At 38.1% G+C, this 13499-nt stretch overlaps 1 protein-coding gene across 2 annotated transcripts in view; it reads left to right on the top strand.

Annotated features, from left to right (window-relative positions):
* DSC3 (desmocollin 3) overlaps window positions 1–13499 on the top strand; it is a 51459-nt gene that overhangs the window by 6683 nt on the left and 31277 nt on the right. For both annotated transcript variants that reach the window (XM_014727757.3, XM_005612814.4), the window contains exons 2-4: window positions 5590–5674; window positions 7534–7733; window positions 9219–9338. In XM_014727757.3, coding sequence (XP_014583243.3) covers window positions 5590–5674; window positions 7534–7733; window positions 9219–9338 — 405 coding nt within the window. The remainder of the gene's footprint in view (window positions 1–5589; window positions 5675–7533; window positions 7734–9218; window positions 9339–13499) is intronic.

The following is a 13499-nucleotide window of genomic DNA, read 5'->3' as shown; positions in this document are numbered from 1 at the left end:
TGATTCTGAATCACTTGGCTATTCATATGGCAAAAGATAAGATTAGATAGCTGTGGTGAATCATAAAATACATTCCAGATGGGTAAAAGATTTAAAAGTTGGAAGTAACTTTACAATTTCTGGAAGAGAATATCAGATAATGTATTTATGATAGAGTAGAGGAGGAGTTCTTATACACAAAAGTATAATCCAGAAGAAATGATTAATAAAATTGACTACTTTAAAAAACTAAAGGAAATGATTAATAAAGTTGGCTACTTTAAAATGGAAGCACTCTTTATCAAAAGATACCACAAAAGAGTGAAAAAGCAACCTACGTAAGCCTACAAGTAAAATGTAATTTAAGAAGAAACAATACAGAAATGATTAAAGGAGAGGAGTAGGAAATTTATGGAAGATACATGGCAAGTAAATGCAAGAAATGGTGCTCAGTCTCATTAAGAATTTAGAAAATGCAAATTAAAACAGCCTTAAGATTGGCAAAAAATTTAAAAGTCAAACAGAATTAACTGTAGTAGAGGATGTGAGAAATAGAGAGATCTCAGATTCTGGAGGCATTAATACAAATTGATATTAGTACTTTGGAAAGCAACTTGGCAATAGTTAATGGAATTGGAGATGCATCTGTTTCTATTGCAGGTTTGTAAACCTGCAAGGCTGTTTGTTGCAGTATCATTTGTAATAGAGAAAATAGAAAACAGGGAAATAATTTAAATGACCATCATAGGGGGATGAGCAAAATAAACTGTGGTATATTCATGGGAAAATCTTAAACGTATTGTTGAGTGAAAAAAGCAAGTTGTAAAACAGTGCTCGTAGACACATACTACGCACAAAATCAGCTTATGTTTTATGGGCACGTGCGGATATAATAAAAGTATAAAACCTACAGAGGAAGTACAGAAATCAACTTAGAAGAAACTCTTCCCTAGAGAAGAAAAATGGAAATGCGATAGAGCATAGGACCCTAGCCATATCTGTGAATTTAATTAAAAATGAAGCAAAAATTACAAAATGTTAATTTTTTAAAAATCTGAATGGGTACATGAGCATTTATTATATTATGGTCCATTTGATTTAAATATTTCATAGTTAGGGCCGGCCTGGTGGCGCAGCGGTTAAGTTCACATGTTCCGCTTCTCAGCGGCCTGGGCTTCACCAGTTTGGATCCTGGGTGCGGACATGGCACCGTTTGGCAAAGCATGCTGTGGTAGGTGTCCCACATTTAAAGTAGAGGAAGATGGGCACGGATGTTAGCTCAGGCCCAGCCTTCCTCAGCAAAAAGAGGAGGATTGGCAGCAGTTCGCTCAGGGCTAATCATCCTCAATAAATAAATAAATAAATAAATAAATAAATAAATATTTCATAGTTAAAATATTTTTTTTAAAGTTGTGATTAAAATATATTGAACATAGCTTTCTTTTGGTATTCAAAAATACCAGCTAAAGAGTTGAAATATATTTGGACCAATCGGTGCATTATTGAAGAAAACCATTTTCCACCCCAAGGTAACAATTATATTTTTCTTCTTTTTTTTTTTTTTTGAGGAAGATTAGCCCTGAGCTAACTACTGCTAATCCTCCTCTTTCTGCTGAGGAAGACTGACCCTGAGCTAACATCCATGCCCATCTTCCTCTACTTTATATGTGGGATGCCTACCACAGCATGGCTTTTGCCAACGGGTGCCTTGTCTGCACCTGGGATCTGAACCGGCGAACCCCAGGCCGCCAAGAATCAGAACGTGTGCACTTAACCGCTGTGCCACCGGGCCAGCCCCAACAATTATATTCTTAAGGACAATATTCAACTGAGCATACATAATATGGTTGAATTTTTTTTAAGGGCAAACAACTTATTACTTCCTTATCACAATTAGCAATCTGATTATGACTTTCTGAAAATGCCTTTTTGGCTTATTATGTTTAAATTAAACAACACTATTAAACATCGACCTTGTTTGTCCATATTTGTAGTTGTTTTCTTTTACCCTAATTCAAGCCAGAGTAGGGTAGATTTTAGAGAAGAGCAGTAACATTTAGAGCACATATTAATATAAGAATATTGATTATGTTTGTGTGTGTGTATATATATTATATTTACAGTTAGGTTACCATGACTTAAAATCTTTTACTTTTATATAGAAATCTCTTTTATATTTGATTATATCAGAAATGAATACTTCTTTGTGGTTATGATTGGGTTTTATTTTGCTGAAATTACTTATGTGAATTTGTAAATTTGAAAGACCCTCTCACTGCCACTTTGTAGAGGTGAGTGTGGAAAGAATCATTTTTTATATCAATGAAAGTGCATACTTTTTTGTTTAAACAGCTTTATGGAAATATAACTTACATTCCATGAAAGTCACCCATGTTAAGTATACAGTGCGGTGAATTTTAGCAAATTTACAGAATGTACAACAATCACCACAATCTAATTTTAAAACATTACCATCACCCTAAAAAGAAACTTCATGCCCATTTACAACCACTTCCTATTTCTGTCCCCAGCCCTAGGCAGCTAAGCTTCTCTGTCTCTATATATTTGCCCTTTTTTGGACATTTCTTTTTTTTAAAGATTGGCACCTGAGCTAACGTCTGTTGCCAATCTTTTTTTTTTCCCTTTTTTCTTCTCCCCAAAGCCACGCAGTACATAGTTGTATATTCCAGTTGTTAAGTCCTTCTGGCTCTGCTATGTGGCACGGCACCTTAGCATGGCTTGATGAACAGTGCCAGGTCTGCACCCAGGATCTGAACTGGCAAAACCCTGGGCTGCCAAAGCGGAGCGCCCAAAGCGGAGCGCGTGAACTTAGCCACTTGGCCATGGGGCGGCCTCTGGACATTTCTCATAAAAGAAATCATACAATATGTACTCTTTTTTTTTTGGTGAGGAAGACCGACCCTGAGCTAACATCTGTAGCCAATCTTCCTCTTTTTGCTTGAGGAAGTGTGGCCCTGAGCTAACATCTGTGCCAGTCTTCCTCTATTTTGTATGTGGGACGCAGCCACAGAGTGGTTTGATGAGTGGCGTATAGGTGCCCCCCTGGGATCCGAACCTGCAAAATCTGGGCCACCTAAGCAGAGTGCACGAACTTAACCACTTTGCCACGGGACTGGCACCTAATATCTACTCTTCGTGTCTAGTTTCTTTCACTAAGCATAATGATTTTTAGGTTTATCCATGTTGTAGCATGTATCAGTACCTTGTTTCTTTTTACAACTGAATAATACCCCATTTTATGAATCTATCACGTTTTTGTTGATCCATTCATCAGTTGATGGACAGGTGGGTTGTTTCCACTTTTTGATTGTTGTGAATAATGCTGCTGTGAATATTCGTGTACAAGTTTTTGCATTGCCGTAGGCTTTCATTTCTTTTGGGTAGGAGTGGAATTGCTGGATCATGTGTTAAGTTTATGCTTAACTTTTTAAGAAACTGCCAAACTGCGTTCCAAAGTGGCTGTGCCATTTTCTATTTCTATCAGCAACGCATAAGGGTTCCAGTTTTTGCACATCCTTATCAACACTTATTATTTTCTGTCTTGTTTATTTTAACCATCCTAGTGGATATCTCATTCTGGTTTATGTTTGCATTTCCCTAATGCCTAATGACGTTGGGCATCTTTTCATCTGCTTATTGGCTATTTGTATATCTTCTTTGGATAATGTCTATCCCAATCTTTTGCCCACTTTTTGTGTTTTTTTAATTATTATTGAGTTGTAAGAGTTCTTCACATATTTTTGTATATTTTGGATACAAGTCCTTTATTGTTACGTGATTTGAAAAATTTTCTCCGATTCTGTGGGTTGCATTTTGATTTTCTTTATGGTTTTTTTTTTGAAGAGCAAAAGTTTAAAATTTTAAGTTCTATTTATCAGTTTTTTTGGGGGGGGGGGGGCTGGTTATTAGCCCTGAGCTAACATCTGCCATTGATCCTCCTTCTTTTTGCTGAGAAAGATTGATCCTGAGCTGACATCCATTCTCAACTCCCTCTACTTTATATGTGGGATGCCTGCCACAGCATGGCTTGATAAGTGATGTGTAGATCCACACCCGGGATCCGAAATAGTGAACTCTGGGCTGCCAAAGGGGAACTTTCGAACTTAACCACTACACCACTGGGCCAGCCCCTCAGTTTTTTTTATTGCTTGAGCTTTGGTGTTATATCTAAGAAATCACTACCTACCCAAGATCATGAAGATATACTCCTCAGTTTTCCTCTAAGTAGTTTTAGTTCTTATATTTAGGTCTGTGGTCCGTTTTGAGTTAATTTTTATTTATGGTACAAGGTAGGGGTCCAAATACATTTTTTTTTTTGCATAAGAATATTGAATTATCTCAGCAGCATATGTTGGAAAGACTATTTCCTTCCCTTGAACTTTCTGGAAGCCTTTGTCAAAAGTCAACTAGTCATAAACGTAAGGGCTTATTTCTGGGATTTCAGTTCTATTCCATTTGTCTGTCTATTTTTATGCTAGTACCACTCTGACTTGATTATTGTAGCTTTATAGCAAGTTTAGAAATTGGGAAATGTAAGTCCTCCAGCTTTGTTCTTTTTTTTCAAGTTTATTTGGGTCTTTGAGTCCCTTGCATTTCCACAAGGATTAATTATCAATTTTTACAAAAAATCTATTTGGAATTTTGATAGGGATTGCATTGAATCTGTAGATGAATTTTGGGAGTATATCTGCCGATGCGTGAAGATGAGATAACCATTAGGAATGGAATTGTTTGCTTAATTTTGTTTTCAGATTTTTCATTGCTAGTGTACAGGAATGCAACCAATTTTTGTATGTTGATCTTGTATCTTTAAACCTTGCTGAATTCGTTTATTATTTTTGATAGTTTTTTAGTGGATTTCTGAGGGTTTTCTATGTACAAGATCATATAACCTGCAAATAGAGACAGGTTTGCTTCTTCCTTCCCAATCTGGACGCCTTTACTTTTTTTTGTGTGTGTAATTGCCCTGGCTGAAGCTCCAGTACAATGTTGAAAAGAAGTGGTGAGAGCGGGCATCATTGTTTTGTTTCTCATGTCAGAGGAAGGCAGTCTTTCTCATTAAGCATAACGTCAGTTGTAAATTTTTCATAGTTTTTTATTATGTTGAGCAAGTTCCCTTCTCGTCCTGGTTTGATGAGGGTTTTTCATCATAAGTGGGTGTTGGATTTTATCAATTACTTGCTCTGCATCTATTGAGATGAATGTGGCTTTGTTCTTTATTCTTTTTAAAAAACCACTTGATTGAGGTAAAATTGAAATACAAAAAACTGTGTGTATTTAACGTTCAACTTGATGAGTTTGGAGATAAGTATATATCTGTGAAATCATCACCACAATCTATTCTATAAACGTATCCATCGCCTCCAAAAGTTCTCTCCCACCCTTTTTATTTTAGTAGTATTATTTTCTTGTGATAAGAACCTTAACATAATATTTACCCTCTCAGCAAAAAATTTTAAGTATACAATACAGTATTGTTGACTAGTGGCACTATGCTATACAGATCTCTTGCATAACTTAAGCTATCTTGCATAACTGAAGCTTTGTTCTTTGTTCTATACTGTATTAATGTGACCTTTTTCATTCTAGGTCTTCAGTTTTGCTTGTGAATCCTGCAAAATGGTGATATTTAATATACCTTCTAAACTAGAGGCAAACAAAATGGTCGGCAAAGGTGAGAAATTTCAAAACAGTGTTTTTAAAAACAGAAATTTAGTTTACTTATTCTGGAAAGATCATGTTATCCAATCTTCACCTTTTGGAATTAGCCTGAATCTGTTTATAATTAGATCTAATTCAAGATAAGTTTAAATATATGTTTCTGTTCCTTATAACTCCATTGACGTCTTTGGTTGATTCTAGTGCAAATGTGCTAAGCCATGATTTTGTAGCCATTTATGTTTTAACAGTTTAAAAAATACATAAGGAGTCGCATGTAGAACATAGCCCTGTCATTGCTCTAGGATTCTAGTGTTAGAGAACTAGAGATAAGGAGCTGAATCAGAGTTGTGTTTTTATCAATGCTCTAGCTGCATTGGGGAACAGAACAAGGTGAGCTATTCCATTCAAATCTAAATTTAATCAGCTATTTGCACGCTGAGAAGTTGGGGGACCTCAAATTTTCCTAACAGTTGGGAAACTCTGCCAAGGTGGACATTCCATGTGGTACAGGGAATATTAGAGGAAAGTATCATGATTTTCCTTTTTTCTTTTTAAAGACATATAGCTTGTTCCAGAGATACTAAATTTACTTTTCAACAGTGTGTCCCATTTCTGGTTAAAGTGCCTCATTTAATTTTATTAAACACATGCCACTGTTATTCTTATGGGAAGAAAGAAAGAAAAGGATGTAAAGAGAGGTCAGGGATGTTCCTCTAGGGGAATAGACCAGAGGTTATCATTCTGAAAATGTGAAGATGGGAGAAATATGTCGTCACTCGTAAATATGTTCACTTCTTTTTGATGAAACGTTTCCATATGTAACGGATTTGGATTAAAGTGAAAACACTATACATGAGTAACATATGAGTCCTTTGAGAGCCTATTACTTAAGTGAATATTGATATATCAGTTTGGTTTCTGTTAAAACAGATAGTTGAAGAATGGGATAGATTTGATACTTTTAATATAAGTATCAAAACACTTATATGGATACTTATATCTTACTGCTTTTCACTAGAGAAAATTCCCAGGGAGAGTTTCACTGGGGAGCCCTAGAAAGCTAGGAATGGGAACACAAAAAAATTGTGGTCCCAGGGAGTGGAGTGGGGGGTGCAACGTAACAGAAAAGTGCCAGTGGGAAGAATTCAAAAATAGATTTTTTTTTACTTGACTATTTGCCCAACTAATACACTCTGTCGCTCTTTGGGCTCATGTGTTTATAACTTCTCGTTGAAGACAGATGTATCTTAAAAGACTTAGACTGTGTTGTTAAGGAAAACTTGTGGGGCTGGCCCCGTGGCCGAGTGGTTGAGTTCACGTGCTCCGCTGCAGGCGGCGCAGTGCTTTGTCGGGTCAGATCCTGGGCGCGGACATGGCGCTGCTCATCAGGCCACGCTGAGGCGGCGTCCCACATGCCACAACTAGAAGGACCCACAACTAAGAATATACAACTATGTACCAGGGGTCAGGAAAAGGAAAAAAATAAAATCTTTAAAAAAAAAAAAGGAAAACTTGTTTGTTTATTCAGGTGCATGTGCATGTGGGAGCCTATAGCTCAGCTTTGTCATAATTGCAACACGCACACCTCTTTAATAGGAAGATGATTTTCATAAGGTTTTTAGAAGCATATAAAGGTTTAAAACCTTATTTAATACAAGAATACAATCAATAATTATTATTTTTTCACTGGAAGAAAATTATCACTTTTTAATACATGTAATGAGATTGGTTAAGATATTTAGTAAAAACAAAGTGATTCGTTCATTTCACGCCACTTCATGATTTTGAAGAAGATTGTATAAACTATTTCAACACTTCTTTTTTCTTTTTGCATGTGTTTCTACTTCACAACTTGGAAATTGTTACTTACAGTTGATTTGAAAGAGTGCCTCGGGTCTGCAGATCTCGTCCGGTTGAGTGACTCTGATTTCAGAGTCCTAGATGACGGGTCAGTATACACGGCCAGCGCTGTTGAGTTGTCTGATGAGAAAAGATCGTTCACCATATGGCTTTCTGACACGAAGAGACAGACACAGAAAGAGATTACTGTGCTCCTGGAACATCAGAAGAAGGTATTCAAAGTACATTGATATTTTCAAGCCGTGTTTTTCTTTTCATTTAAATAACTTTCCGTGAAAATTGCATTGCATGGAGGACCAAAGGATAAATAGGGATTTTTCTTCTTCTTTTCCTTTCTCTTCCGTTTGCTTTCCCCCCTTCCCTCCCACTCTCTTTCTTCCCTTTCTCCCTCCCCTCTCCTCCTCTTTCTCCCCAGTTCTTTCTCCACATTGACTAATAATTGTCTTTTGATTTTGCTTTGTTAAATCTGAGTGACACCTCCTCTGTGAAGGCTTCTTCACCTCTGAAGTCTAACTAATTACTTTTGTGTGCCAGTGTCACTTTGGTGACTCCTGTATTTCAGCCTTTGGGATTTTGTATTAGTGCATACAATTTAGGTGTAGTTGTTTGACGACGTGAATTGATCCCTTCATGCTTATAGTTTCAGGAATACCTGACCCATAATCAATAGGTGTACACTAAATTAATATTACAAGTAGTAGTTCCCAGTGAATAAGAAGTTGATTTTAAGTGCCACAGTGATTCTGATGTTAAAATGGGATGGAAATCCTGGAGAATGTCTGAGTATCAATGAGAGTATGTATGGCATGGCATCGGCCGTCACTCAGGTGCTTATTCACTACAGTTCTAGGTTCCACATCAAGAGGAATGCTGTTAGGAAAGTAGTCACAAAAATGATTAAAGGTTTGGACTACATTACAAGTAATCAATGTTAAGTGTATTAATGATAAAGTTAATTTAAATGACTGTTTAGCACTTTAATAAATGTTTAATAAAATTATTTATCAATTAACTTTCAGGATATAAAATGTCTTCCTTGCTACACCATGAAATGAAATGGAAATCACTAAAAAGTCCAATAGAACTTTTTGCAGTGATGGAAATGTTCTATAATTTGCACTGTCTGCTATGGTAGGCCAATATGAATGGCTACTGAGCACTTCGCATGTGGCTAGTGCAACTGAAGGATGGAATTTTATGTTTTATTTAATCTAATTACTTTAAATTTAAAGAGTCACCTATGGCTTGGGCTGCCATATTGGAGAGTGCTGATAGAGTGTTAAGGTAGTGGAGAATATGTGTTTCTACTCTGGTTGACCTAAGAGTATGAGGTTTTAGCAGAAAGAACAAGTAAGTGCTGTCTAGAGATTGTTATAAAGAGGATGTGTTCTCCATCTCTGTGGGGGAAAGAACAAGAAGAAGTAAGAATTCGGGATGATTCCCCTGACCTGAAAGTATGCTCAGTGTTAGAAAGGTAGACAAGAGCAAAGTCTCTAGTTTATGAAAACTTAAAATCTGGATACATTCCTTCTTACCCTTCTAATGCAAGAAGACCTTATTATCTGGTCTCGAGCTTCCGCACGGAAATTCCTGAGACTGAGCGTCCAGGGAGGTGTTAGGTTTGTGGGCTATCTGCTATTTTACAACAAAATAGTCTGTGATGCTTTGTTTATTTAATTTTCTTTCTCTAAATGCAGGTGCTGAGGAAAAGACATCTTAAAGAAACTGTTCTCAGGCGTTCCAAGAGGAGATGGGCTCCTATTCCCTGTTCAATGCAGGAGAATTCCTTGGGCCCTTTCCCTCTGCTTCTTCAACAAGTAGGTTTTACACACCTTCTGAGCGGGAGTGCTCTGATCCCAAGAGTCTGTTTTGTTCAGGTTTCATAACTCTTTAAACATTTAAAATAAGCAGATTTGATTGAAGGTGTTCAGGAAATGTAATAAAAGTGAGTAAAATGAGAAAAAGTCACCAAAAAACTAATAATGAGAAAAACTAAAAGATCACTAAAAAACTGCTATTAATAATAATATGAGAAAGACTGCGGTCATTAAATGGCTTTTGTTAGTTTATTCGTCCATTTAGCAGTTAGTTATTGAGGACCTGCTGTATCCTGTAGAAGGCACTGCTCGAAGTACTGAAGCTGGAACTGAGTTAAGTCATGGCCCTTGCTCTCATGTGGTTTATTCATCCAGTGAGGAAGAGAGAAGTAAGCAAATTATTACAATTCTGAGTGATGAGGGGGGTTGGTGTGATCTGAGAAGTCATGGGAGGAGCACTAAGTTCTGAGATAAAATGAGGTAGAAAACAAGAAAAGACTTAGAGGAGGAGACATCTAAGTCCTAAGGGATGGGGAAGTGTTGCGCAGGCACATAATTGTGGAAGGAGAGGGAGGTACAGAGGTGAAAGTGAGCATGACTCCTTAGAGGAGCTCTGGGTAGCTTCGTCTTCATAGGTTTGATGGGGCTGGAGCAGGGAGATGAGGCAGAAGAGGCAGGTAGAGGTCAAACCATAATGGGCCATGTGTGTCCTGCTAGGAGGTTTAACTTTTTCCTAAAAACAAGAAGTTTGTTTTTTGGGGGAGGGGGAGGGGAAGATTGGCCCTGAGCCAACATCCCTGGCTAGTCTTCCTCTTTTCCTTTGCTTGAAGAAGATTGTTGCCGAGCTAACATCTATGCCAATCTTCCTTTATTTTGTATGTGGGACGCTGCCACAGCATGGCTTGATGAGTGGTGTATAGGTCTGCACTTAGCATCCATCTGTGCCAATCTTCCTTTATTTTGTATGTGGGATGCTGCTACAGCATGGTTTGATGAGCAGTGTGTAGGTCCGTGCCTGGGATCTGAACTAGTGAACCCTGAGCCACCAAAGCAGAGTGTGTGCACTTAACCCCTATGCCACTGGGCTGGCCCCCAGGAGAAGTTTTTAAGCAGAGTCAGATTTACTTTTCATGAAAATCTAAGTGGACCATACACATTGAAAACAGTTACTCACGTAGGGCTACAGCATTGTGCTTGCCCTTTCCCCTTAAATTTCTATTGCTTTTAATGATGTTTAATAGCAGTGGTGTGATCAGTGTCCTACTTGTTTACATTTTTGACTATTATTCCAGTGTCTTTCATGCTTATTTTTTATTCTATCCAGTGCTAGACTCGTTTCTTCTTTTTAATTATTGTACTTCAAGCCCTGATGAGATATATTAAAAAGTGATTTTTGATTATCAAAGTTATACTGATCATTGCTAATTTTAGCCTTTGCATTGCTAAACCAGTCATTACCTTTCAGTCCTCATTTCCTTGATATCTGTACATTTGACATAGCTGACGTCTCCCTCCTCTTTGAAATTCTTTCTTCGCTTGACCTCTAGGACACCATTCACCTAGTTTTCTACTTACCTCACTGGCCACTCCTTCTTAGTATGATTTGCTGGTTCTTCCTGATTATCACTTCTGCTACCACCTCCCCCAGTCTCTAAACTTTGGAGAGCTCCAGGCCTTAGTCCAGGAACTTCGTCTTTTGTTAATTCATATTCACTGTCTTGGTGACCTCATCCAGTCTCATAGCTTTAAGTACTATTTATACATTGGAGGCTTAAGACTTCTTATTTCCAGCCCAAACTACCTAATTGATATTTCCATTTGGAGGTTTAGTAAACATTTCAAACTTAACATATATACAAATCAAATGTTCGGGCTTTCTCCTAAAAACATCTTCCCATCTCAGTTAATGGCAGCTCCATTATTTCAGTTGTTGGGGCATCACTCTGTCTGGTAAAGTTTTAGTTGTAAAGAGCATATTTCTCTCTAAGAAATTAACAGATATGGATTTGTTACAATGTATCAAACAGTTTACAGAATTGTTGGGAGGGCTAAAGAAACAAACTTTAGGTTGAACTTTCAGGAACGAGTCCCCAAGTTATACCACGGAATCTACAACTGGGGACATGCTGTTTTCTCCATGATGGGGAAGCCACTAATTCTAGAACAAAAGTGCTGCTACCAGGGCCAGGAAGTTGCCATGGTCAAGAAATGACCACAGTCAGAAAGTCCTGCAAATGTAGCTCCAGAATACCATCTTAACTGCTCCAATTAGTGTCAGCAAGAAGTTTGATGCATAGCTCTCTCTCAAGACCCACAATGCTGATGAAAAACTACCACAACGTCTGCTGCTGCAGAAAAAAACAAAAGAAAGAAAATAAATAATCTAACCTGTGATGCCACCAAAAACAGCAGAAGCAGCAAAGATGAGACATCTACCTCACTATGACCTCCAAATCTCATGCAAGCACACTTGCTTGTTCATACTTAAATCTGGAACTCTGGTTTGAAGAGACTGGACAATGGTGTGTTTTGGGTTTGTTTTTGTTTAAATCTTTTTAACGTCTACACTATGAAAGGACCTAGCAGGAGGATAAAATAGATGTTGAGCCCCAATTTACCATATCCATCTGTTCTGTTCAGTTAAACTTTTTTTCTTTTTCTTTTTCTTTTTTTTTGAGGAAGAGTACTCCTGAGCTAGCATCTGCTGCCACTCCTCCTCTTTTTTTTTTTGCTGAGGAAGACTGGCCCTGAGCTAACATCCATGCCCATCTTCCTCTACTTTATACGTGGGATGCCTGCCACAGCATGGCTTGCCAAGCGGTGCCATGTCTGCACCTGGGATCCCAATCAGCGAACCCTGGGCCACCAGAGTGGAAAGTGTGAACTTAACTGCTGCGCCACGGGGCCAGGCCATGTTCAGTTAAGCTTTTAATTCCAGTATTATTGTAGTGTGTTGGCATAGCTACATTTACCAAGATCTCAAATTACTGTGGTTTTAGCAAGACAGAGGTTTATTCTTCTCAAGTAAAAGTGTGACCTGGGAAAGAGATTATAATTTGAGAAAGCACTAGGGACCCAGGCCTCTTTCCTTTTTAGTTTGGCCATCCCTGCAGGTGCAAGATGGCTCGTCTCTGTGTCCAAGTGAGAGAACACACTCCTTTACCTTCTAGAGCAGTCTGGATCTTGCATATATTATTTTTGCTCACACCCCATTGACCTGACCTTTTCATGTGGCCATACCCAATTGCAAAGGAGATTGAGAAATGCTGTTCTTCTGGGCACACTTGTGATCAGCGATAAATTCTAATACTAAGAAGATGAGCAGAGTAGATATTAGGGGAGATTAGCACCCTCTGACATGGTGTCATACTCGACTTGCATCTTTGTACCACACATCCAACTCATCGGCAAATCCTGTTGTCTTTACCTTCAGATTGTATCCAGAATCTAACCACTTCACACCACCCCTATGGCTTCCATGGCAGTCTAACAAACTATCATCTCTGAATTTTTGTAGTAACTTTCTAAATGGTCTTCCTGCTTTTTTCCCTTACCCACTCACCCACTCAAGGCTGGTCTTAACAAAACACCAAGTATTGTCCCCTGAAAATGTAATTCAGATAATATTACTCTTGTCTAAATTATCCAGTGGCTCCCCATCTGACTCCAAGGAAAAGCCAACATCCTTGGAATCACTTACATGATGTGGCCCTGTTACTGCATTCCTCGTCACCTCCTACCTCTTTCCCCCAGCTCTCCTTCCTCCAAGCACAGTAGCCTTCTTGCTGCTCCTTGAACACTCCCAGCACGACCCTAGCCTGGTACCTTTGCACTTCCTCTTTCCTCTGCCGGGAAGAGTCTTCTCTGTTTATTCTCATAGCTCATTCTTTTAATTTTTGTTAGTTCCTCTCCCTAAAGAACATGCCAATTGGCATTCTTATCATCAATGTATGAGAGTCCCTGTTTGCCTCACCTCTACCAAAAATGGGTATTGTTTTTTTCTATCTTTGTCAAATCACTAGATGGGAAATTATGCCTTATTGTTTTTAATTAGGTTTTCTTTGGTTACTATGTATGTTAAACATTGTTTTCATTAAGTTTGAGCAGTTTTTAAAAATCTTTTGCCAAATCTTGTTACTGTTTTGTGTGTTGAGTTGATGA

Source organism: Equus caballus, chromosome 8 (genome assembly GCF_041296265.1).
Source record: "Equus caballus isolate H_3958 breed thoroughbred chromosome 8, TB-T2T, whole genome shotgun sequence".
Classification (NCBI taxonomy): domain Eukaryota; kingdom Metazoa; phylum Chordata; class Mammalia; order Perissodactyla; family Equidae; genus Equus; species Equus caballus.
The sequence above is the reverse complement of the archived record's forward strand: the minus strand, read 5'-3'. Positions and strand labels throughout refer to the sequence as shown.